General features: G+C 39.9%; 1 protein-coding gene across 2 annotated transcripts in view; it reads left to right on the top strand.

Annotated features, from left to right (window-relative positions):
* Nucleotides 1-27960, top strand: part of LOC124716941 (exosome complex component RRP4) — a 110673-nt gene that overhangs the window by 14087 nt on the left and 68626 nt on the right. For both annotated transcript variants that reach the window (XR_007005696.1, XM_047243564.1), the window contains exons 2-3: nt 11525-11762; nt 11860-11994. Coding sequence is in view for 1 of the 2 variants with exons in the window: in XM_047243564.1 (XP_047099520.1) it covers nt 11525-11762; nt 11860-11994 (373 nt within the window). In the remaining variant the exon portion in view is untranslated. The remainder of the gene's footprint in view (nt 1-11524; nt 11763-11859; nt 11995-27960) is intronic.

Raw genomic sequence — 27960 nt, 5'->3', positions numbered from 1 at the left:
CCAAGTCCTTTGCTGTCTCTGACAGAATTACAATGTCATTGGCAAACCTCAATACTTTTATTCGTTTTCCCTGAACTTAAATTCCTACTCCAAATTTTTATTTGGTTTCCTTTACTGCTTGTTCATTGTACAGACTGAATAACATTGGGGATAGGCTACAACCATATCCTACTCCCCTCTCAACCACTGCTTCCTTTTCATGCTTCTTGACTCTTATAACTGCTATCTGGTTCCTGCACAAGTTGTAAATAGCCTTTCGCTCCTTGTATTTTTCCTCTGCTGCCTTCAGAATTTCAAAGAGAGTGTTCCAGTCAACATTGTCAAAAGCTTTCTCGAAGTCCACAAATGCTATAAATGTAGGACTGTGTTTCCTTGACATATTCTCTAAGGTAATTCATAGGGTCAGTATTTCCTTGCATGTTCCTACATTTCTCTGGAATCCAAACTGATCTTCCGCAAGGTCAGCTTCTACCAGTTCTTCTGTATAGAATTTGTGTTAGTAATTTGCAGCCATGACTTAAATTGCATGTTCGGTAATTTTCACACCTGTCAGTAACTGCTTGCTTTGGAATTGGAATTACTGCATTCTTCTTTAAGTCTGAGGGCATCTCACTTGTTTCACATACATTGCGCACCAGATGGAGTAGTTTGGATGTGGCTGGCTCTCCCAGGGCTATCTGTCATTATGATGGAATAATGTCTGTTCCTGGGGCCTTGTTTGGACTTAAGTCTTTCAGAGCTTTGTCAAATTATTTTCACAGTATCATATCTCCCATCTCATCTTCATCCACGTCCTCTTCCCTTTCTATAATATTTCTTTAAAGTTCATTTCCCTTGTACAGACCCTCTGCATAACCCTTACCTTTCAGCTTTCTCTTCTTTGCTTGGGACTGGTTTACCATCTGAGCTCGTAGATATTCATACAACTGCTTCTCTTTACCCCAAAGGCCTCTTTAATTTTTCTGTAAGGGCCATCTATCTTTCACGTAGTGATATATGTTTCTAAATCCTTACTTTTGTCCTCCAGCCATTCGTGCTTGGCCATTTGCACTTCCTGTCAGTTTCACTTTTTAAATGTTTATATTCCCTTTTGCCTGCCTCATTTGCTGCATTTTTAAATTTGCCCCTTTCATCAGTGAAATTAAATATCTCTTGTGTTATCCAAGGATTCCTTCTAGCCTTGTCTTTTTACCTGTCTTATCCTCTGCTGCCTTCACTGTTTCATCTCTGAAAGCTGTCCATTCATCATCTACTTTAGTCCCTTCCCATGTTCTAGCCAGCTATTGTATAATGCTCCCTCTGAACATCTCAACAACATCAGGTTTTAATCGCACCACAAAGGAATGTCTTGTATCAGCTGTTCCAAGTAACACTGAGATACTGCCAGGGAACTGGTAGTACAAAAAGGCAGATGGTTATACTAGTAGAGGCCAGAGGGGCTGTTGATCACCAACAGGTCTTGAGAATCCAGATGTGATGGTAATTGCAAGTATGCTTCTGACAAATTGATATAAGTATAATGGTCACAGTTTTTCATCTTGGGAAAAGTGTTCTTCCAAGCACAGGATCGGAAAAGTATCTACAATGATCTGGATGTTAATGGCCTAATAAACAGCATCTAACTAGAGAGAGTTATCTGGTTTCTTTACTAACATGATGAGAGAAACCCACTGACTTGAGGAGACAGGTGTAATCACATCGAGGGCCTCCAACCTGTCCAGTGCCACTTTGACTACATCCCACAGGACAAACAGGATCAGGCACATCCACAAAAAGCAAGTCACAGATCATGGTTTCACGTGGAAGCTTCCTGCTACTGCTGTAGCCTGGCTTAAGCTTGTAGTGAACTGATCAGAATATGAGACAGTTAATTCTTCAGTGCAGTAGTACAGAATCCCTGAGGAGCTCCTTTACTCACCTAATGTTGGAGCTTCTAATGATTAGCATTCCCACCCTCTGCACTTGTCTGAAATGGGCACTTGTCTCGCCCAACGGTGAGGTCAACAGTGCCCTTACACTTACAAAAATGAACGAATGTGGAGATGAACTAAAAGTGTTGTACACACATTAACTCAAAATGACCACATATCTCATGCACTAAAACCAATTATGAGGGAAGAGAGCTAATCAAGAAATTAAAACACAGAGAAAACAAAACAAAGAAGAAATTTAAAAAAAAGCACAGGGAAATGTGACTGGCTGATCGCCTACAAAAATCTAGGGTGAGCCAGCCACCCTTAAGCCACATGAAGTGATTCGACTGGCTATAGGTGCTTATTGGACCAGTCCCATACCTAGCATCGGTGCTGAGGTGGGGGGAACCGCCGCTTACCATCCGGCGCCAGCTCCTCATGACCAGTCCCATACCTAGTATCTGTACTGAGGCGGGGGGAACTGCCACTTACGATCTGGCGCCAGCTCCTCATGGCGTGTTGGGGGTGTAATTTCCTTGCAGTTCCAACTTCACCTGCACACCATACTGTTCCTCGACAACCTCTGGAACACCCTTTTTCCAACCGTCCACAAGCCGCAATGCCATTTGGGATCCTCGTGCAGCGTGTGCTTTAGCCACTCGGTGCGGAGCCAGTATGACCCCAAATCCAGGATTTTAATGGCCTGCTGCCCTGGTTACTGGAGAGGCCTAGAGTGATTTTAGGTTATTTGCAGTACAGGAGAGATAGCACTCGTGCTTCCATTTTTAATGTGATATTCTCTGGTATTTTATGTGAGTACCACAACAATGTAGCTGTTTATACAGATGGGTCTAAGCGTGGGGACTCCATTGGTTGCTCTGTCATTTTCCCGGATTGTATCCTCAAGGGTAGACTGCCTCCAGAATTTGCCGTCTTCAACGCAGAAATTTTATGCTATCTTGCGAGTGTTAGATTTCTCGTCTGCCGAGATTCTCTGAACGTCTTTTACTCTCTCCAACGTTTGTACCCAGCAGATACAGTAACCCAGAATATCCAGGATGACCTCCAACAACCGCAAAGACTTAAGAAGGAGGTGTCTTTCTGCTAGATATCTGGGCACATTGGAACTGCAGGGAATGAAAGGGCGGATCGAGCAGCCAAGGAGGCGTGTCTTGATCCTCTGGTAATTTGGTGTGCTATCCCCCCTACATGCTATCTCCTTACTGTTGATGTACAGAGTCATGTGTTGATGGGAAGGTGAGTGGCTGGCAGTGACCGATAACAAGCTCCGTGTCATCAAGCCGACAACTCGGCCGTGGAGTACTTCCTTCCAGCCACATTGGCAGGACAAGGTCCGTCTTACTCATCTTCGCGTAGGCCACAGACCTATGACACGTGGATTCTTACTCCAGTGAGAGGGCCCTCCAATGTGTGGTGCTTGTGGCGTGCAGATCGCAGTGCACCACATTTTATTGGACTGCATTTTGTTTGCCGACCAGCGGACTGTGGCAGATTTGCCTTCGGATCTGCTGTCTAGTTTGTGTAATGATCAAACGAATGTGGTTAGGGTTTTAAACTTTTGAGAATTGTCCAATGTTTTTAACGATATTTTTGGGAGATGTCCTTAATGTGGCTTAAGGGTGGCTGGCTCACCCTAGATTTTTGTAGGCGGTCAGCCAGTCACATTTCTTTTTTTTTTTTAATTTCTTCTTTGTTTTGTTTTCTCTGTGTTTTAATTTCTTGATTAGCTCTCTTCCCTCATAATTGGTTTTAGTGCATGAGATATGTGGTCATTTTGAGTTAATGTGTGTACAACACTTTTAGTTCATCTCCACATTCGTTCATTTTTGTAAGTGTAAGGGCACTGTTGACCTCACCGTTGGGCGAGACAAGTGCCCATTTCAGACAAGTGCAGAGGGTGGGAATACTAATCATTAGAAGCTCCAACATTAGGTGAGTAAAGGAGCTCCTCAGGGACACAGTAGTATGAATGACAGGAAAGAATGCCAGTGTGGCTATCTATGTATGTTTACTGGAGGGTGGGGCAGGGGGGGGGGGGGGGCACATCTGTGATGCGGAAGAGGCTCTGCTGGTGGCTATCGAGTGCGCTGTATGCAGCCTGCATCAAATAGTGGCACAAGGCAAATGATGCACGCTATTGAGGTTCTGAGTCCATCCTCGATTTGCTTTTGGCAGATGGCTATCATTGAAGGCAACTGGTATCACAAATGGCCTAGAGGCTTAGCTGATTATTACCCACATTGTACCCCTGGTCTGGAGCAGAGTGGAAGTTCTAAACCAGAGGTTCAGATGACTCTGTGATAGTATCAGATACAAATTTCTTGATCGCCGCTGTTGTGTGGACAATTGTATGGCAACCTTTAAGAGATCAGGCATGCACTATATGCAGGAAGTGGCTTCTGGGGAAGTGGAGCAGGTTTGGCATGCACATGCCCCCCCCCCCCTCGCCCCTTTCCAGGTTATAGAACCCTGAAAGAGACGAACTGCCTGCTAAAATCAAAGTTATATCAGCCATAATGTTCTCAGAGAGTGCTCATCCTTGCAGATTGGATAAAGAAAAGGTTAATAAGCTGCAGAAGCATCCAAGGAAAGATCTCGGAATTAGTATTGCTTATTGACAGTTGTAATGCCCAGATAGTATTAGGAACAGGAAACTGGTTGAAACTGGGAGTGTATACATAGAGCCGTGTCATCAAAACTGGTGCCAGAGAGAGGCATTATTGTGAATGTCTTGTCAGAAAATTACTTCAAGCAGAGGACCAACTCGTGAAGGGAACATCTTATACCTCCTAGAAACAAACTTGAGCTTAACCATCTTGTGATGTTGCAGTTCTTCTTGTTATGTCCGTGCTTGCTATGAAATAGGAAGAGGAATTCTGCCTAATGCAAGACAACTTTTTTCTGTTTAGTTTCACCCAGACATGTTTCAGCACATTTTGTGCTATCTTTAGTGGGTAATTTTTTTCATGTTTTCTAATCTGTAAAATTGTTGTTACATATTAAAATTCAGAAAAACTTTTTGTACATAATATTTACAGTTGTGAATGAATAATTGTTGTAAAATATTATACATCATTTGCTCATAGTTCACAGTTGAGATATTTATTAATGACCTGATGCACTATGTGTTGTTTATAACATTATGTCAAAGTTCTATTTATAGCTAATTGGCAAAAAGAGTGGATGTTTGCATTAGTTTACATACCTTACATGATACCATTGGTCATTTATTTTGGTAGCTATTCTGCTACACAATCTACAATTTCTCATCTGCAAAACAGCAAAATGTAATTTTTATTTTTCTGTTTATTATGCATTTGCAAATGGAAATGAATATATATCACGTTTTTCTAGTGTAACTTAGGGTTTTGATATTTTGTGCTGCTTTCTCATATGTTGTTGGTGAAGTGAATAGGCAGATTTCATGACCTGTGTTTGCTTGACACTGCACTTTCTCTGATTTTTCAAAACATAGGCAGAGATTTTGCCGCCATTACACGTTGTTGTGGCTGTGTAGTGTTCATTTGTTTCATAGCGCGTTTGGCTGGGTGAGGCGCAAGAGTTTGAAGTGTATTTGGCATCTGTGGTGTTTGGTTTGTTTGTGTGTGTGTGTGTGTGTGTGTGTGTGTGTGTGTGTGTGTGTTCTGGGCAGTACTTTCTTTCCTTGGGCTATTGATTTTTGGATGTGATAGTTTTCTTCTGTAGTTGAAGGGCTTATTTCAATAGTGGTCCATTTTTGTTCATTTTGAGATACAGAGTCCTGAAGTTAAATGAGCACTGAAAAATCTGCAGTTGAGATACCAGAAATATTCAAGCATGTCTTGCTAGACATGAACCTTTCTTTCTGTATGTGTGGATCATTAATTTCAGAAGCATTATAGCAAAAAAGTGGAGGTAATGGACTTGTACCACTATTGAAATAAGCCCTTCAGTTAATTTTTGGTATAAGCTGCTACTAGTTTGTTGGGTGGTTATTGTGTGCTATCAGGTGGTCTGCAAATGTTGAGTGTGAGCTATTGCTTTTCAGTGTCTGAGGTATTCTGTGTACCTGGTTCTGAAATTCCTGCATGTTTGACCCACATATACAGACTGACAGCAGTTGCAAGTAAGTTGGTATATACCAAACTGGCTGTATTTGTCAGTGTTGGTGGTATTTCTTCCAAGTCTGTTTTGTATTGTGTTCTTGTTTCTGTATGCTATGTTGAATCCTTGTTTCTTTAGTATATTACCCACCCTGTGTGTGACTTTGTTGGTATAAGTCATTATGTGTCATTTGTTGCTTACTGTCTACTGATTTGTTTTGTGTGTGTGTGTGTGTGTGTGTGTGTGTGTGTGTGTGTGTGTGTGTGTGTGTGTGTGTGTGTGTGTGTGTTTGTCTGTGTGTTTCATGGCTACGTGTTGTTTGTTTTTGTATTTTGTGGTTTATTTTGTCTACTCTCCTTGCATCATATCCATTCTCCTGTGCAATTTGCTTTATTGTCTTCAGTTCTTGTGTGTAATTGTGTTTGTTCATGGATATTGTGTCCAGTCTGTGTAGTAAATATCTGAATCTGGCTTCTTTTTGAGTTATGTGGTGATAGGATTGGTTATGAATAATGGTGTTGGTGATTGCGGGTTTTCTGTAGATTGTGAATTCATGTTTGTTGTTTCTTTTGTGTGTGGTGAGATCTGAGAAATTAAGTTTTTCATCTGTTTGTGTTTCAGTGGTGAACTGTATTTGTGGGTGGATGGAGTTTATGCAGTCATGAAGTTCTTTTATGCGAGATGTGGTTCATCTGTTAAGCAAATTGTGACATTTACTTATCTCTACCAATATATTATTTTGTACTGTTTTGGTATTACTATTTTTTCAAAGATTTGTTTTTCTGTCTGATTGAGGAAAATGTCAGCTAGTAGGCCACTGATTGGGGATCCCATTGGTCGTCCATCTTATTGAGAGTAACATCTGTTGTTGAATATGAAGTAGTTTTGCTCTGTGAAGAGCCTGAGCTTATCAAATCAGTTAATATAGAGGAAGGTGTCAGTGATCAAAAGGCTGTGATAGCAACTATGACAATAGGTTTTTACACGGAATGTTAAGGAAGGTAGGAAAATTTTTGCTTAACAAGGGTGACAGGATACGCATTGCAAAGTATTTGAGTAGTCAGCATCAAATATTCAGTGCTCAGGGTGAAGACATGGAGCACAAATCAAAATCGAAAAAATTCAAAAGCATCGTTCAGTATACTGTAGACAAGTAAGTTTCAAACAAGGTCCTAAGGGGTGCAAAAGATCCACTGTGCATTAATAGCCATGTTAGAAAAATCCTACTTAATCAGAGCTCTGCCACAAGCTTACAAGGTGAAAATGAGTGTAAGGAGATACATGAGAGAAGCAGTAGGTGACTTTGAGAGTAAAATTTTGTCAACCAATCTGAGGAAAAACCCTAAGAGACTTTCGTCTTAAGTAAAATCAGTACTCGGTTAGAAATCTATTCATTCACTCATTGATTATACTGGCACCAAAACAGAAGATAACAGAGTGAAAGCTGAAATACTGAATTTAATCTTTCGAAATTTTTTATTTTTTCAATTAGGGAGATTGTAACATGGTCCCTCCTTTCAGTCATTGTACAGATGCTGAAATGACAGATATTGAGATAACAGAAAACAACTACAGTTGCTTAGTAGTGGAAAGGCATTAGGACCAGATGAAACACATATGAGTCTACAAGATTATGCGAAAGAACTTGCTCCCTTTCTAGCAGTAGTACATAGTAGATTCTTGGAGCAATGTAAGGTACCTCGCGCCTGGAAAAAAGTGCAGGTAATTCCTATTTTTAAGAAGGGTTGTAAGACACATACACATAATTATAGGCCTTTAACATTGACATAAATCTGTTGCAGAAGTATGAAGCACATTTTATGCTCAAGCATTACAATATTCTGAATCTACATCTACATCCATACTCCGCAAGCCACCTGATGGTGCATGGCAGATGGTACTTTGAGTACCTCTATCGGGTCTCCCTTCTATTCCAGTCTTGTATTGTTCGTGGAAAGAAAGATTGTTGGTATGCCTCTGTGTGGGCTCTAATCTCTCTGATTTTATCCTCATGGTCTCTTCGCGAGATATACGTAGGAGGGAGCAATATACTGCTTGACTCCTCGGTGAAGGTATGTTCTCGAAATTTCATCAAAAGCCCGTACCGAGCTAATGAGCGTCTCTCCTGCAAAGTCTTCCACTGGAGTTTATCTATCATCTCCGTAACGCTTTCGCGATTACTAAATGATCCTGTAACGAAGCGCGCTGCTCTCTGTTGGATCTTCTCTATCTCTTCTATCAGCCCCATCTGGTACGGATCCCACACTGGTGAGCAATATTCAAGCAGTGGGCAAACAAGTGTACTGTAACCTACTTCCTTTGTTTTCATACTGCATTTCCTTAGGATTCTTCCAATGAATCTCAGTCTGGCATCTGCTTTAGCAACAATCAACTTTATATGATCATTCCATTTGAAATCACTCCTAATGCCTACTCCCAGATAATTTATGGAATTAACTGCTTCCAGTTGCTGACCTGCTGTATTGTAGCTAAATGAAAAAGGATCTTTCTTTCTATGTATTCGCAGCACATTACACTTATCTACATTGAGATTCAGTTGCCATTCCCTGCACCATGCGTCAATTTGTTGCAGATCCTCCTGCATTTCAGTACAATTTTCCATTGTTACAACCTCTCGATATACCACAGCATCATCTGCAAAAAGGCTCAGTGAACTTCTGATGTTATCCACAAGGTCATTTATGTATATTGTGAATAGCAACGGTCCTACGACACTCCACTGCGGCACACCTTTAATCACTCTTACTTCGGAAGACTTCTCTCCATTGAGAATGACATGCTGCGTTCTTTTATCTAGGAACTCTTCAATCCAATCACACAATTGGTCTGATAGTCCATATGCTCTTACTTTGTTCATTAAACGACTGTGGGGAACTGTATCGAATGCCTTGCAGAAGTCGAGAAACATGGCATCTACCTGGGAACCCGTGTATATGGCCCTCTGAGTCTCATGGACGAATAGCGCGAGCTGGGCTTCACACGATCGTCTTTTTCGAAACCCATGCTGATTCCTACAGAGTAGATTTTTAGTCTCCAGAAAAGTCATTATACTTGAACATAATGCGTGTTCCAAAATTCTACAACTGATTGACGTTAGAGATATAGGTCTATAGTTGTGCATATCTGTTCAATGTCCCTTCTTGAAAATGGGGCTGACCTGTGCCCTTTTCCAATCCTTTGGAACGCTACGCTCTTCTAGAGACCTACGGTACACCGCTGCAAGAAGGGGGGAAGTTCCTTTACGTACTGTGTGTAAAATCGAACTGGTATCCCATCAGGTCCAGCGGCCTTTCCTCTTTTGAGCGATTTTAATTGTTTCTCTATTCCTCTGTCGTCTATTGGAGAATGAAAATCTCTTGTATAAAAATGAATATGGATTTAACAAACAGAGCTGTAATGAAACTTAGCTTACTCTGTTCCTCCATGAGATCCATAGAGCTGTAGACAACAGCACTCAAGTTGATGCCATGGTCCTTGACTTCAGGAAGACAGCTGACACCTTCACACAGTGCCGTTTAGTGAAAAATATACAAGATTACCGAGTATTGAACCAGATTTGTGACTTGACTCATGACATCCTAGCTGACAGAATAGAAAGTAGCAAAGCCAGAACGGAGTATCAATTTGTGAAATGACCTACAGATGGTTGATGAATGGTGCAGGCTCTGGTAGTGGATACTGAATGTAAAGCAATGTAACATACTGTGTATATATATCAGAAAAGGAATCCACTTCTGCACAGCTACACTATTGATGTCAAATTGCTGGAAACAGTATCCATCATAAACTATCCAAAGCAACTTGAAGCAGAATGACCACAAAAAACAAATAATGGGAAAAGCAGATGCCAGACAGATTCTTGAGGGAATGTAACTCGTCCATGAAATAAGTGTCTCACAAGACAGTTGTTTGACTGATTCTTGAATATTGTTCATAAATCTGGGATCCTTATCAGTTCAGACTGATAGGGGAGGGAGGGGGGGGGGGGGGGGAGAGAGAGAGAGAGAGAGAGAGAGAGAGAGAGAGAGAGAGATCCAATGAAGAGCAGTGCATTTCAGCATGGGATAATTTAGTCAGTGCAAGGATGTTACAGAGATGCTCAACAAACACCAGTGGCAGGTGTTACAAGAGAGGCATTGTGCATCATGAAGAGGTTAACTAACAAAATTTCAAGAGAGTACATTCCGGAAAGAGTGGGACAATATGTTACTTCCTCCCACATACATCTCGTGAAACGATCATGACAAGAAAATTCAAGAAATGGGAGTTGATATGGAGGCTTAGCGACGGTCATCCTTTCCACGCACCATTTGCAAGTGGAAAGGGGGATCAGTTGGTGATACCAGAAGTACCCTCCGCCACACACCATTAGATGACTTGTGGAGTATGGTGTAGATGTAAAACAGTGCTACCACATTTGAGTTATCTCTAGTGTACAATAATTTTTCAAATAAGTTATTTAATGATGTAAAAGGCTAGTGTTAAATAAGATGTTGAACCCAGGAAGAGAATAAGGAGTTAATTTTATACAGTGCATAGCTTTAGGAGTAATGTTTCCCAAAAAACTGAGTCTGTGTTATCTAAGTAATCCCTCACTGTGTAGTATGTATTGCTTAACAGGTCTTTTAACTGCCTTTTTAAGTAAATTTGTTTTGTGCCACTATGGTCTTTTATTGAAGTATCTATGAGTGAATATAGTGTGGGCTGTGTGAACTGCTTTGGTGACAAGAAATTGTTGATTATGTTTCATTTATAACACTTTTCTCATATTTTATTTTTACAGTGATTACCTGGGGTCAGCCTTAACAAATAGTGTTTGTCACATGTGTCATGCAACACCCAGGGTCAACAAAAATGTTGATTTGCTTCCCATAAAGTTATATAAGCTCATTCGATTCAGTGCTCCCAAATTAAAGTAGTGTGACAAACAATTTGACAATACATATTAACATGGACAGCCAAACATGAAGAATAACCAGCACCCCAGCAGAGGCCAAGTCTAACAAGGGAGTCACAGGCAATGAATGTTATCTGATCATCTGGGGTTTGTTGTTGTTATTTATTGCATTTATCTAATTGAGAATAAGCCCCTTAACTACAGTACTGATACATTCCTGTCCAAGGTAATTTTCAAGAAGTATTCAGAGAATGGTCTGGTGCCTATGCCCTCATGCTCCATTATGTATGCTGGCCCGCATTGTACTATCTGCTACCACTCTGCAGCAGTGTTATTCAGTCTCTGATGGAGTACTGGCTATTCTCCCTGTTTTGCTTTCCTTGTTGATACGTTCATGAAATAAAATATCATGCTGGACTAATATAGAACCATTGTATGTTTTTTGCACGTGCAGAGGGTGAGGGGGGAGGGGGCAACAGCATTTCATTTGTCAAATAACAGGTACCTGTTGTTAGCCCCCTTTTGTCTGTGTAGGGTAAATAACATGGACAATGGACTCACACCCAGAAATATTGTTACATATTTTCAGAGGCCATGGAACATATGCAGAAGATGACAATCTTAAGGCATCTGTTGCTGGTGTTGAGGAACGCATAATTAAGCTTGTGAGTGTAAGACCACTTAAGAGCCGTTACGTTGGTGAAATAGGTGACGTGGTGGTTGGAAGAGTAACTGAGGTCCAACAGAAGAGATGGAAGGTTGATACTAATGCCAGACTTGATTCTATATTACTGCTCTCTTCCGTGAATCTGCCTGGCGGTGAACTCGTAAGACAGTAATCTTAATTTTTAGTGTAGAAACTGGTGTCTTTAAATTTACATGTTTCACTGTAGTACCACAAAAATATTTCATGTTTCATTCTAGAGGAGACGTTCAGCTGAAGATGAACAGAAAATGAGGAAGTACTTACAGGAAGGTGATCTTATAAGTGCAGAAGTACTGCAGGTTTATTCAGATGGATCACTGTCTTTGTATACAAGAAGTCTTAAGTATGGAAAGGTGAGGCCACATATGTCAGCATACTAAATCAGTTCCACCAAGTTGTTAAGTGTTTTATGTCCTTAAGGGCATATCAGGAAGTGGTTGAGAAATCTGCATCTTGTGCATTCTAACATAATCTCCACATAGTGAACAGAGCTTTAAAATTGAAGTGTAAATGTGCATGCTTGTGGAACAGAGCTTTAAAATTGAATTGTAAATGTGCATGCTTGTTCTCTCTCTCTCACTCACTCACACACACACACACACACACACACACACACACACACACACACACACACACACAGCCTTCATTCAACACACATTCAAAGTGTGAGTATGCAATGAATATTTCAGAATTCTACCATCCATTCACGTGGCTGCATTTCTCAAGTGTCTATCAATTCATTTTTGTTACAGTTGTAATCACACCTTCCACTGCAATATGTACCTGTTGATCTGTTTTATTCCTGTCTCTCTTAATAATTGCCAACATCCATCTCTCTGTTTCTCACTGACTCCGTTTCTGAATGGGTTCATTTAGTAAGCCAGTCAGTCAGGCCATAGCTCTTGGCTGATATAAAATCTACAGAGTGGCAAGTTAAATGTTGATCTTTTTCTGTGTTTTCCTCATAGTATATTTATTAAATTTCATACGTGTTTTTCTGTTTAAGAGGTTCAATGTTGCTTTTTTGTAAGGGTGAATTCATTCAGTCTGTAGAGCAATAGTTGCCCACTGAACAGGCAGCTGCATAGCTCATTAATGCATCAGTGTTCATTGGTGACACATCAGGAAGGTAGCAAGTTGCATATCTATGATTCTGTCTGCTTTTATAGTTTACTTTTTCAGTTTGTCTTGCTAGGATGGTTAGGATGTGTGCATGTTGTATGCGGGATCAGGAGGAGCTCGTCACAGTTCGCGTACAGCTGAATGCACTTTTGGCTACAGTCAATCACGTTCAAGTTGCTGCCTCAGGGTGTTATGGGGAAGAGATTCTGGCATGTCACATGGGACAACTCAGGTATTGTTTCTTTTGCTCATGGGCTCTGCTTTCGAGACACCTCCTAGTGTATCAGACGCAGTGGATCCTCTCTCACAGCAGAGTAAGTGGCAGATGTTAACACTTTTCAGTCACTCGAGGCGGAGGGCCACTGTGTAGGCTGGCCGTCTGGCCTCACTCATTCACCCTGAGAGTGGGCAGGTGGCTGCTCCTTCAGCATGGTCCGAGCAGGCACAGAGGAGGGGGGGGGGGGGATTTACTAGTTACAGGAGCTCCAACGTTAGGCACGTTATGGTTATGGAGCCTCTTAGGCAGATAATGTTCTAGGCTGGAAAGAAAGCCATTGTGCACTCGGTATGTTAATCGAGGGACCTCATCCGAGATGTGTAGGTGGCCTTGCCTGTGGCTATCGAGCATACAGGGTGCAGTCATCTACAACTTGTGGTTTGTGTCAGCACCGACAATGCCCGTCACATGGATTCTGAGGCCATCCTCAGTTCACACAGGTGACTGGTGGAAGTGGTGAAGACCGTTGCTCTTGCACATGGGGTCAAGCAGAGCTCGCAGTTTGTAGCATTGTTCCATGAGTTGATTGTGGTCCTTTGCTTTGGAGCCTAGAGGAGGGTCTCAACCAAAGGCTTTGTCGACTGTCTTGGCTACAGATTTCTAGACCTGCGTTATCATAATGGGATTTTTAGGGTTCCTCTTGATAAGTCAGGGGTGCACAAAGGAAGCAGCTACTTGGATAGCAGAGTACTTCTGGAGTGCACATGAGGGTTTTCTAGGCTAGATGGTAGTTTGAAGCGCTCTGATGAACAGTTTGAGGTGCTCTGATGAACAGTTCCCTCTCTGAGGTATTTAGCAAGCCGTGGAACATATATCAGAAAGATGGATTATAGGTGATAGGAGGGAGTGTGTTCATCGCAGTTGACAAAAATACTACCTCTATTTGAAGTCGAAGTTGAGTGTGACAATGAAGTTATCTGGTTGCGTGTAACAGGTGTAGATGAAACCAGCTTGATTGTTGGATATTTCTACCGGCCACTCAACTCTGCTGTGACAGTTCTTGACTCGTTCAAAGAAAGTATACAGTCAATAGTGCGGAATCACGCAGATCATGCAATACTAGTTGAAGGCAACTTTAACCTACTGAGTACAGAGTGGGAAGTCTATGGATTCACTGCAGGGAGTACAGTCAGACAACCATGCGAGATACTTATGAACATGTTCTCTGAAAACTGTGTAAGTCGTCAGCCCCCAAGCAATGGAAATATCTTAAATCCTGTAGCTCCACGTAGGCCGGACCTTATCAACAATGTCAGTATAGAAATGGGGATTAATGATCAAGATGTCATTATAGCGACTATGGCTACGAAAATTAATGAATAAGTCAAGAAGACTGGGAGAGTGTTTCTGCTAGACAGAGCACACAAGCAGTTGTTGGCATCTCACTTAGGCTGTGAATTGACGCCATATCCAAGATGGTTATAGAGGAATTATGGGCAATCGGCAAAGTCTAAGCAGATTGTAATCATGGTCTGGAGAGTTATGTGCCTAGTAAGTGGATCAAGGATGGAAAATACCCACCATGGTTTAATAACAAAATTTGGAAGATGCTGAGGAAGCAGAGCCTGTTGCACTCTCGGTTCAAAAGAGAATGCACAAACGATGAGAAGCAAAGATTAGTAGGGATTTATGCATCTGTGATAAGATAAGACCTGTGCGTGAAGCAAAAGATCTGACAGAGAACCCAAGAAAATTCCAAGTCCTATGTAAAATCACTGAACAGATCTATGGCTTCCATTCTGTCCTTTGTTGACAAGTCTTGTGTGGCAGTTGAAGATAGCAAAACAAAAAATGAAGTTTTAAATTTCATGTTCAAGAAATTGTTCAAATAGGAGAACTGTACAAACGTACCATCATTTTACCATTGGATAGACTCCTGTATGAACACATGGTAACAGGCATCCCTTGCTTAGAGAAACACCCGAAAGAATTGAAAACAAATAAATCACCAAGTCTGGATGGAATCCTAATTCGATTTTACAAGGAATTCAGCAAGTTTCTTCTCCTGGCTAAAGTCAGGTTATTATGCGTGAAATTGCAATATATTGAGAGTAGAAGAATAAGTTTTTATGTTAGAGTAAGAGTTCTTTCGATTTTCTTTGTATTTGAGCGACCTGATAGCTCGCCGCAGTGAGGAGGAGAGCGAGGGGGGAGTGGGGCGGGTGGGGGGAATGACAGTACTTCCTGTCCTCAGGTTCCTGTACATCGAGGGTGAGGATGGGAAGTAAGGCCAGTGGACACAGGCTGTAGTTTTTAACACATGGAAGTTATGGAATGAAGTAGGAGGCTGGTGGAGGTGTTTCTCGGGGTTTGATGGGGAGCCAAGAGCAAAGGGTGCTCGGGTTAGTTTCTGAGCAATGTGAAAAGTTTCCAAAATTGTATGAAAAATTATGGGCACAGCTGCAGCAAGTAGTGAATGATGTGCCTTGTTCACTAAGTTGGTGGAAGAGGGGTTGGACAGGTAATTGTGGGGGGCATATGGAAGTTTGTAAAAATTAGGATAGAAATGTGGTGATGGAGGAGGAACCTCACAATTATCAGAGGGAGTCTCTTACAGTGTTACAGCCAGGATGATTCAAACTGGTACAAAAACAAGTCCAGTGCAGCTATTCATAGGCGGGACAAGATTTCCCAAGGGACATTGTGGAAACTAAACCTTATTTCCAGCAAGCACAGTTACAGTGGTTTATTCTGTGTTTAATAACTTGGTAGAGAGGATACAAAATGCAGACTAGCAATGACAAGAAAAGCGTTTCCGAAGAAGAGAAATTTGTTAATTTCGAGTATAGATTTAAGTGTCAGGAAGACTTTTCTAAAAGTATTTGTATGGAGTGTAGGCCTGTATGGATGTGAAACATGGACGATAAATAGTTTAGACAGGAAGATAATAGAAGCTTTTGAAATGTTGTGCTACAGAAGAATACTGAAGATTAGATGGGTAGATCACATAACTAATGAGGAGGTACTGAATAGAATCGGGCAGAAGAGGAATTTGTGGCACAACTTGGCTAGAAGAAGGGATCGGTTAGGCATGTCCTGTGGCATCAAGGGATCACTAATTTAGTGATGGAGGGAAGCACGGAGGGTAAAAATTGTAGAGGGAGACCAAGAGGTGAATACACTAAGCAGATTCAGAAGGATGTAGGTTGCAGTAATTACTTGGAGCTGAAGAAGCTTACACAGGATAGAGTAGCAAGGATAGCTGCATGAAACCAGTCTCTGGACTGAAGACCACAACAACAATAACTTGGTAGTGGTAGTGAGGTGCTACGAGCTCAGAAGGCTGATGGAAGCAAGGTGGATGGAGGTGAGAGGTTAAGGGAAGTAGCCAGTTGAATGTGACACTGCCACATTTTGCTGGCCTGACGAACCAGAAACTGATTCTAACCTTCATGAACAATACATTGAAACCTAGCCTGGTCCATTCCCAGAACCAGTTTATAGCTGTGCAAGAAGGGTAGATTTCAGCAGAGCAGTTGAGCATGCGTGTTAAGCAATTTGAGGATGGGCAACAACGAGTCACCAAGACCTGGAGCCTCATAATACCTAGTGCTGCAGCGGCTCTAACTCTGCTGTGCATGGTCTTCATCTATCTGCGGTGGAGGGCCACACATCAATCTGAACCACTGGTAGTATAGATTCTGGTAAACTAGTTCACTAGAGTGTGAAAGTCAATGAATGTGGAATATTATAGTGTAAATGTTGTTGAGAAATGTATTTCCTGTAGTTTAAGAGGATATGAGGCCATGGAACGAGCCATGAAAGCTTGCAAAGAGAGTTGCCAAGGGCACGTGACTGGCAGGATGTAGAAGTTTCGAGGTACAATGTGATGTGTGTTCCAAAGGAGCTATTGGTCTGTTAAGTGGTGTAGAAGTAAGCAGCTTAGTGACATAAGAGGAAATCCAGCAAGTAAAGTTTGTAAGTTACATGCAGTCTCCGAACCTTGGGGGTTCAGCTGCTAGATACTCTTATAATGCAAACATTTGCTGTACATGTGGTATGCTATTTTAGACCAATCTTAAGTGAGACCCATGGGGCCAGGTCTTTCTGTGGAGGGCTTTGTTACTTGTGAATAGCATCTACACCACCACTTTATTATATAGTTCCTCTTTACTTGAATATTTCTTCTTCTTTCCAAGCTCTTCCAGAAAATCGCCATTTTACGCAGTGTATTGTACAAAACATCTTTCTGCCTTGGGAAACAAATCTTATGTAAACAAATCTTCTGTTTTATGAAAAGATGTTGTTTTTGTATTGTTGTCTGTATTTTTTGAGTGATCTAGCAGATCATCATTTGTCAGATGACTGATGTGGCACATGTATTTTGTCATTCTTTTCTGATGTGAATTACTGTTGTTATGCTGACTTTTGTATGTATTCCAGACCTTTGTTTAGGATTCTCAATACTACATAACAGTTCTTTGTATTGAGACTGTAGTAAAAAAGATTTAAAAAACAGTAGAAAATGACTGTCAAACTTTTATGTGCTAACATTCTCTCTATATTAATCTGGATTTTTGGTTCTATCAGACAGAAACCTCCCCCCCTTTTTTATTGTTTTTTAAATTAGTACAATAACTGAAAAGTATTTGATACTTTGGACATACTAGTAGCAACAATCTGTGACACGAATCATAAAATGTAAATTCAACTGTCTGCCATGCACAGATTCTGGCAAGCTGTCGGTTAAGAAGTTGACATTGAGCTGTACATTATTGTATTGCCACGATTTGTTGGAAGTGTAAAGTGACATCAAAGACAAAGAGAATTGTTGTGTCCATGGTTAGATTGCACTGCATAAAGGAGATTTGTTTAAAAGCACTGCTGGTGAATCTGAAGGTGAAGCATTTGCAAAGATTGCAAGATGCTCAGACATGGCTGTAAATGACTGGCTGTGAAGTGACAATGACACTGACTACTATATGATTTCAGGTGACAAAATTATTGTCATTTGTTTTTCTGCAGACAACAAGATACTAATAATGAATTAGCTGACAAAATTGGTACTCAGTTTAAAGAAATTATGACACTGAGGCCACAATTCATCGGGACAAAATAATGGTTTATTTGGAACCTCAGTCTGAAACAACTTTGGCCAAATTATTCCCAAGGTAACGCCTGCATGATCATGCAGAACATTAATGATATAAGCATCTCACTGCAAAAGGAATATTCTCAATATTTCAGTGTGTAAAACTTACTATGTTTCAACGTCTGATCAACATTTACATGAAAATGATAGATGGTCGACGATAGTCAACCCCAGGAGTGGAGGGGTGGCCAGGATGGCAGGTGGTGGACAGTTGAGGCAGAGCAGCAGGCCAGTGAAGTGCAACAAATATATGGGTGTCGTACTCAATATTCTACTTTCTACTTGTGCATTAGTCCTGTGTCTGCAAGGTAGTGACCACATTTCCTCTCCATAGAATGAGGGTCAGATAGCTGGAGGGAGATGCCAGATAACATCTGACCACCTAGTTGCAATACACACCCAGCTTTCTGTGCTCGATGTGTGGCACGCGTCCATGTTGCGTGAGTCACATCACAAACGGTAGATGTCAGTGGAACATGAAGATGGTTGCCAGTCTTGCTGCAGTAGCCAGTTCTGTGGTAGATTTAGTGCTGGAAGCTTATACTGCATTGGAGACTATATAACTTGTGACTGTTACTAACAGCTCCATGTGGTCTGCTTGTCCTGGTACAACTGCTAGGCAGCAAATGCACTGCTACAAAAATAACAGCTATTTATACTAGATGGGAGCAAACCTGTTGTGCTAAAGTACCACTTCTAGTCATGTTGACAGCAAAACCACTGAAACTCGCTGGTGGAGACATCCCTTGCCTGTGCTGTGCATTACCACTGCATTGGCAGGTTTTACCAAGTGAACCTGGCCCATCGTGTAATAATAATTTACAATGGATTTCATTAGAAAATAAATGGAACATATGTCCTACAATGTTGTTGTTGTTGTCTTCAGTCCTGAGACTGGCTTGATGCAGCTCTCAATGCTACTCTATCCTGTGCAAGCTTCTTCATCTCACAGTACTTACTGCAACCTACGTCCTTCTGAATCTGCTTAGTGTATTCATCTTTTGGTCTCCCTCTACGATTTTTACCCTCCACACTGCCCTCCAATGCTAAATTTGTGATCCCTTGATGCCTCAGAACATGAAGATGGCCGCCGAGTAAGTGACGCCAGAAACCATTTCCAGAAAGTTAAGTGATTTAGACAGGAATATAATTTAGTTTAACGCCGACAACAAATTGAATACGTGCATTAGTGTATCGTTTAGTCTTGCCATTAAAGGTTTGACTTTTCTTTGCATATTTTTTCAGAAAACACGAAAAGATCGTAACTTCGCGAAGTCGCGCTTAAGCTTAAATTTTGTAAACGTGTTTGTTTCTTGCTTCACGGTAATTTAACTAGTTTCTCGGTAATAAATAAGTAAACTACCGTAAATAGCGTATAACTTCATTGTTGTAATACAGATTTCAGAAAAACAGCGTAACTTTATATCAGAAACTTGCCTATATACATTTGTTTATAGGACTAATTCTCGTAACATTTTTGGAGAATCAAAGTTAAAGTATCTCGTTTAATTGTCCTTTTTTTTCATTCCATCGAGTGAAATATATAATAAATAGCGTATACCTTCATTGTTTTAATACAGATCTCAGAAAAACAGCGGAATTTTAAATGAGAAACTTGCTTATATACATTTGTGAATAGGCTTAATTCTTGTAACGTCTTTTTTGATTTTCGGTAATTTAATTGATTTATTCTAGCTAAAGTATTATTTTTGCCATGAGTGAGAAGTGCCTGACCTGCCGTAGAATTGTTAGTTCCGGGGTTTGGTGTGATGGATGTAGTAGTTTTTTTCACTGGGGGGACTGCAGTGGCGTGGGTGTTGGGAAAGTGGATCAGGCTCATCAGTGGTTATGTAGGATTTGCAGCAGAGATAGGAAGATAGTGGAACAGGAGGGGAAAATTGCTGCCCTTCAGGCTGAGCTAGATCAGGCTAGGGAAGATCTGGACAGGTTAAGGAGGGAGAAGGGCAAAGAGAGGTGGGAAGTGGCAACAGGTAGCAGAAGGAACAGGCCTAGAACTAAGTCTGACAGTTTTGTGGTGAATGTCAAAAATAAGTTTGACCTGTTGCTTCAGTTAGAAACTGATGAGCCTCAAGCAGAGGTAGGTGTGGACAGGACACAACAAACTTTCAATAGGAAATTGAAAAAGAATGTAGGAAAGTCATCGAAAAGGAAGAAAGTTTTGTTGTTAGGCAGTTCTCATGCCAGAGGTGTAGGCCAACTTCTGCAGGAGGAATTAGGACCAGAATACCAGGTCACAAATTTTTTCAAACCAAGTGCTAGTCTGGATCAGGTGACAGAGGATTTAGGTTCACTCTGTAAAGGATTTACCAGGGAAGACACCGTGGTTATTGTGGGAGGGCCAGGGAACAGCATCGACAGAGATCCTGGGTACAGTATAGAGTGTGATCTAGTAAAGATTGCGTCGGCATCGAGACACACCAATGTTGAATTTGTATCTGTCCTGAGATGCCATGACCGGCCTCATTTGAACTCTTCTGTTGGGAGAGTTAATTTGGAGTTGGAACAGCTGCTTGGGTCGGGTGCGGGGGCTCATATTGGTGTGGTTCCTGTTGATTATCTCAGTAGGTGGGACTATACCAGGCACGGCCTACATCTCAACAGGAAAGGGAAGGGGAAACTGGCTGGGGTAATAGCAGGAAATTTAAGGGGGGGAGGCACTGCCATGAATGGTAAAATACCAGTGGTTACAGGTGTTGGAGCAGCACCTTTTTTAGGATAGGTAAGACAGAAAGATGTCAAGTTCTACGAGAGGTCAGGATTGAAACAAATCTTCAGTTTAGGAAAGAAATTAAACAGCACAATTCTAGCACATTTGATCACCAATCACAGCTATCAATTATAAATTTTCACCAATCACCAGAAATTTTATCTCCACCAAGTTGTATCTCAGTCCTAGGTAATTGCATTGATGAATTAAAGTCACCCAACCCAGTTGACATAATCTGCCTCTCTGAACACCATGTGACCACTGGTATAGGAACTAGGCCTAAGCACAATGAGAAACTCAGACAGGAGAGTACTGCAAATGTTAGAATAAGGAAAGGTTCTCATAAAAGTATAATTAAAAATAATGTAAGTATATTTCATCAAAATATTGGGAGTTTAAAGAATAAAGTAGATGAGCTTCTGGTTTGTTTAGAAGATTTAGAAGCTGAGAATGAAATAGATATACTATGCCTGTCTGAGCATCACATTGTTACTGATATGGATAAGGTAAATGTAAGTGTATATAAGCTCTCTGCACATGTAATGAGAGAAAATATGGAGAAAGGAGGAGTTGCCATTTATGTCAAAAGTTATCATTGGGCAAAAAGTATAGAAACAAAAAAGTTTTGTATAGAGAAACATATAGAAGCATGTGCCTGTGAGCTTAAATTAAATAAAGGCACATTTATAATTGTAACTGTATATAGGTCCCCATCAGGAAATTTTCATCTATTTCTGAAAAATTTGGACTCCTTGTTGTGCTATCTGTCAGACAGGGGGAAGCAAATTATTATTTGTGGGGACTTCAATGTAGATTCTCTGAAAGAGGGTAATAGGAAAAATGACCTTGAAGTATTACTCGGTTCTTTCAATTTGACATCCGTTATTGATTTTCCTACTCGGGTGGTAAAGGATAGCAGCTCACTGTTAGATAACTTCTTTATAGACCAAGATACGTTTAACCAGATAAATGCTCAGCCTGTTGAGAATGGTCTTTCTGATCATGGTGCACAGCTAGTTACAATATATGACATAGCTCCATTCAGCAATACTAAACAGTCCTCCAAAGTAGTACGTTCAGTCAACGATTTAACAATTGCAAATTTCAGGGAAAGCCTACAGCAGTTAGACTGGGATGAGGTGTACCGTGAACCTGATGCCAATTTAAAATATAATTTATTTCATGACATGTTTGTAAATGCATTTGAAAACTGCTTCCCCAAGAAAATAGTTAAATATACTTGTAAGAAACCTTGTAACAAACCATGGCTTACTAAGGGTATAAAAATATCTTGTAACCGGAAAAGGGAAATATATCTGACAGCAAGAAAGAGATACTAAGAAAAGTTATTAAAAAATCCAGGAGTATGTGTATCATGTCTGAAATCAGCAACTCTGATAATAAAATTAAAACAATTTGGAATATTATTAAAAGAGAAACAGGTCAACCAAGAGCAGAGGAAGACAGTATTACCATCAAATTGAATGAAAACTTTACGAACAAAAAGTCAGAAGTTGAAAATATTTTTAATAATCATTTTCTAAATGTTGTGGATATAGTAGGATCCAGGTGTTCATTAGAAGATGCTAGGCTGTTAAAGGAAGAGGCCATACCTATGCAATTTGATACAATTGAAATCTCACCCACTTCTCCCTCTGAAATTAGGAAAATAATAAACTTGCTTAAAAGCAAAAACTCACATGGAATTGATGGCATTTCCAGCAAAATACTAAAAGCTTGTTCTCAACAGATAAGTAAGATTCTCAGCCACCTGTGTAATAGCTCTCTGGAACAGGGCATTTTCCCTGATAGACTGAAATATGCTATTGTTATACCCTTGCATAAAAAGGGGGATAGATCTGATGTCAACAATTACCGTCCAATCTCCCTTCTAACAACTTTATCCAAAATTTTTGAGAAAGTAATGTATTCAAGAGTAGCTTCACATATCTGTAAAAATGAAGTACTAACAAAATGTCAGTTTGGTTTCCAGAAAGGTTTTTCAACAGAAAATGCCATATATGCTTTCACCAGTCAAATTTTGAATGATCTGAATAACCGAACACCACCCATTGGGATTTTTTGTGATCTCTCAAAGGCTTTTGATTGTGTAAATCATGAAATTCTGCTAGACAAGCTCAAGTATTGTGGCATGAGTGGGACAGTGCACAAATGGTTTAATTCGTACCTAACTGGAAGAGTGCAGAAAGTTGAAATAAGTAGTTCTCGTAACATGCAAAGATCAGCACATTCCTCAAACTGGGGAACTATCAAGAATGGGGTTCCACAAGGGTCAGTCTTGAGTCCTTTGTTGTTCTTATTATATATTAATGACTTGCCATTCTATATTCATGAAGAGGCAAAGTTAGTTCTCTTTGCTGATGATACAAGTATAGTAATCACACCTGACAAACAAGAATTAACTGATGAAATTGTCAATACTGTCTTTCAGAAAATTACTAAGTGGTTCCTTGTAAACGGACTCTCACTGAATTTTGATAAGACACAGTACATACAGTTCCGTACAGGCAATGGTATGATGCCATTAATAAATATAGACCTTAATCAGAAGCATATAGCTAAGGTAGAATATTCAAAATTTTTAGGTGTGTCCATTGATGAGAGATTAAATTGGAAGAAACACATTGATGATCTGCTGAAACGTTTGAGTTCAGCTACTTATGCAATAAGGGTCATTGCAAATTTTGGTGATAAACATCGTAGTAAATTAGCTTACTACGCCTATTTTCACTCATTGCTTTCATATGGCATCATATTTTGGGGGAATTCATCACTGAGGAATAAAGTATTTATTGCACAAAAGCGTGTAATCAGAATAATAGCTGGAGTCCACCCAAGATCATCCTGCAGACATTTATTTAAGGATCTAGGGATATTCACAGTAGCTTCTCAGTATATATACTCTCTTATGAAATTTGTTATTAACAACCAAACGCAATTCAAAAGTAATAGCAGTGTGCCATAACTACAATACTAGGAGAAAGGATGATCTTCACTATTCAAGATTAAATCTAACTTTGGCACAGAAAGGGGTGAATTATACTGTCACTCAAGTCCTTGGTCGCTTACCAAATAGTATCAAAAGTCTGACAGATAACCAACAAGTATTTAAGAAGAAATTAAAAGAATTTCTGAATGACAACTCCTTCTACTCCATAGAGGAATTTTTAGATATAAATTAAGAAAAAAAAGAAAAAAAAATATTTAAAAAATAAAAAAAATAAAAATAAAAAATAAAGAAAAACAAAAATCACAAAAAAATAAAGTTGTTATATTAACTTAAGTATGTTGGTAAATTAACCTAATTATGTCATGTATTAGAAAATTCGACTCGTTCCACATCATTACGAAATATCGTATTCATGATCCATGGAACTAGTATTAATCTAATCTAATCTGTCCTACCAACCGGTCCCTTCTTCTTGTCAAGTTGTGCCACAAACTCCTCTTCTCCCCAATTCTATTCAATACCTCCTCATTAGTTATGTGATCTACCCATCTAATCTTCAGCATTCTTCTGTAGCACCACATTTCGAAAGCTTCTATTCTCTTCTTGTCCAAACTATTTATTGTCCATGTTTCACTTCCATACATGGCTACACTCCATACAAATACTTTCAGAAACGACTTCCTGACATTAAATCTATACTCGATGTTAACAAATTTCTCTTCTTCAGAAACGCTTTTCTTGCCATTGCCAGTCTACATTTTATATCCTCTCTACTTCGACCATCATCAGTTATTTTGCTCCCCAAATAGCAAAACTCCTTTACTACTTTAAGTGTCTCACTTCCTAATCTAATTCCCTCAGCATCACCCGACTTAATTTGACTACATTCCATTATCCTCGTTTTGCTTTTGTTGATGTTCATCTTATATCCTCTTTTCAAGACACTGTCCATTCCATTCAACTGCTCTTCCAAGTCCTTTGCTGTCTCTGACAGAATTACAATGTCATCGGCGAACCTCAAAGTTTTAATTTCTTCTCCATGGATTTTAATACCTACTCCGGATTTTTCTTTTGTTTCCTTTACTGCTTGCTCAAAATGCAGATTGAATAACATCAGGGAGAGGCTACAACCGTGTCTCACTCCCTTCCCAACCGCTGCTTCCCTTTCATGTCCCTCGACTCTTATAACTGCCATCTGCTTTCTGTACAATAGCCTTTCGCTCCCTATATTTTACCCCTGCCACCTTTAGAATTTGAAAGAGAGTATTCCAGTCAACATTGTCAAAAGCTTTCTCTAAGTCTACAAATGCTAGAAACGTAGGTTTGCCTTTCCTTAATCTTTCTTCTAAGATAAGTCGTAAGGTCAGTATTGCCTCACGTGTTCCAATATTTCTATAGAATCCAAACTGATCTTCCCCAAGGTTGGCTTCTACTAGTTTTTCCATTCGTCTGTAAAGAATTTGCGTTAGTATTTTGCAGCTGTGATTTATTAAACTGATTGTTTGGTAATTTTCACATCTGTCAACACCTGCTTTCTTTGGGATTGGAATTATTATATTCTTCTTGAAGTCTGAGGATATTTCGCCTGTGTCATACATCTTGCTCACCAGATGGTTGATGCCCTACAATGGCTTTGTTAAAGTACTATCTTCAAAATGGGTTGTGTGCAAGACTGTTGTGTGTGAGTACCAAATATTATTCTAATTGCAAGCTTTTATGCAATGAAAATTGTCTTTCCTAAAGATTAATGATGCGGAATAAAATTGAAATGGTGCTATTGAATGAAAATAAGAAAATTAGGTTAGTTTACAGTTCTATTAATCTCCAAGACTTAAAGTAGTAATATGAAATGCAAAAGTGACTGAGCTTGGTTGTTTATGAAGCTCTACCACATTAACTCTTTGCCATATTTTAAAGTTTGTAATTGATGCTATAATTATTGAGTAGGTAAAAGAAATGCAGTAAATGATGAGCTCATCTCTATTGAGACATTAAATATTGGAGGAAAAATTAGGTAAAAAAAAACTTGTCTGGTAGAATTCGGGGTAACACATGAGATATTAAATTTAATTGATGAAAGATGAAAGAAATTAAACAGGGAAATTGGATACAGACATCTAAAAACTGAAACTGACAGGCACAGCAAAATTGCCAGAGGAGGAATCCAAAGCTGTAGAAGCATGCATGACTGAGAAAGATCACTACCACTATAGATAAATTAAAGAAAACTTTGGGATATAAAGAGTGAGCTTAATGGGCATAAAGAGCTCAGATGGTCAACTAGTACTAAACAAAGAAGGGAAAGACGTAGTGCAGGAAGACTATAATAACAGAAAGGAAGTTGAAGACGTTATTATAGAAAGACCAGAAGTAGAAGGGGATGAAGGCGAGTTAGGGGTGCAGTGTTTGACAGAATATTGAAAGACTCAAGTTGAAACAAGGCACTTGAAGTACACAACACTCATTCAAACTTACTGAGATGCTTGGAAGAGAACTGCTCCACATGGGGTGTAGTATATATAATGAGACAACTGAAAAATCCTCAAACATTTTTGAAGTATGTAGTAAACCCAATACCATCGAAGGCACACGCTGACAGATGTATTATCAAAACATCAGCTTAGTAAGTCCTTGATGTAAATACTAATATAACTTATTGTCAGAAAAATGAAAAGACAGGTAGAAGGCGACCTGGAACATGACAATTCAGGAAAAGACATTATAAAGGCATCATCACAGCTGTTGTTGACAAGTATTCACTGTATTATATCTTCCAAAATTGGTTAATTTCAGTCTTCCAGGCCATTTTAAAGTGCAACTACAAAGAAACAAATCAAAGGTACAGCAAGTATATGATTGCCTTACTGATGTACAGAAAATATTTTACACTAAACTTGTACTTACAGATTTCAATATACAGTAAAATTATCTAATTATAAAATGACAGCCATAGGTGACCTGAGAGTAAGCACATAATGTGCAAGCACCAGGATGCTTACTGGGTGCAGTAATATTTATCTTTGTGACAAATGCTATGTTATAGATATGTGCTCACTTTCATTATTGAACACCATCTGTCACTTCTGTCCATGCGGGGGAAAGTTGTGGCATAGATACAAAAATTTGAATCGGTGTGTCCATAGTATGATAAATGTGTCAGCGACGTAACTTACTGTATTTTATTCTAAACATTTGTTAGAAGGTCAAAATTGTAAAAAACAAGTCCTCGAAGAACAATGTGCCAAAGCATCCAACACACCGGCAGAGTGGGGTGCAGACTACCTCAGACCACAATAAAAGTCTAATAACCCATCGTTTTTTGTATGTTCTATTTCCATGTGAAAATTACACTCTGTCACTTATGTTTGCTGTAGCAAACAACTTCTGTTCATTTTTTAAAATGGTTTTAAATTTCATTGACGACCTAATGTTTTAGCCTGTTATGTATTTTTTAATCAGTGTATCATTTCCGTTTTTTATCTGCTACTAGCACTGTTGTGGAAGAAATTCTCAGACTGTGATATGAGTTTAAAATGACTACTGTTTTATTACATACTAATCTTTCCCTGCAGCTTCACTCGCCTATGCATTCAACACTTAAATTGAACACACCTCTGCCTTCCCCCATCTCTGTGTGCACCTCATCATCGCCCCCCCCCCCCTCTCTCTCTCTCTCTCTCTCTCTCTCTCTCTCTCTCTCTCTCCATCTATCTATCTTATCTACCTCTTCCTCCCCACTCTCTCTACCTCTTCCTCCCCACTCTGTCTCTTCTACACCACCTCCCCCTCTCTTTGTCCATTTCAACTATCCCTTCTCTCTGACCATACCTTCCTCTGCCCACTTTTGACCATATCATCTACCCCCTCTCTCTTTCCATCTTGACTCCCCCCTCTATGCCTTCCACTTGCCTCATGCAACTCCACCTCCTACCCTCTCTCTGTCCATTTCCTCCTCCCCCTCACTCTGTCCATCCCCTTTTCTATCCATCTCAGCCTGTCCCCATTTATAATCATCAGCATGTGTAACCCCTGCAATATAGTTCAATAAAGCAGGTCTGTAGGCTAGAAATGAAACTCATGTGTATTTCAAAACATTTACCACCCTTGGGGCTCACGGTTCTTTCATGAG

The sequence above is a fragment of the Schistocerca piceifrons genome, chromosome 1 (genome assembly GCF_021461385.2).
Source record: "Schistocerca piceifrons isolate TAMUIC-IGC-003096 chromosome 1, iqSchPice1.1, whole genome shotgun sequence".
Classification (NCBI taxonomy): Eukaryota; Metazoa; Arthropoda; class Insecta; order Orthoptera; family Acrididae; genus Schistocerca; species Schistocerca piceifrons.
This window is presented reverse-complemented; position numbering and strand designations above follow the sequence as displayed.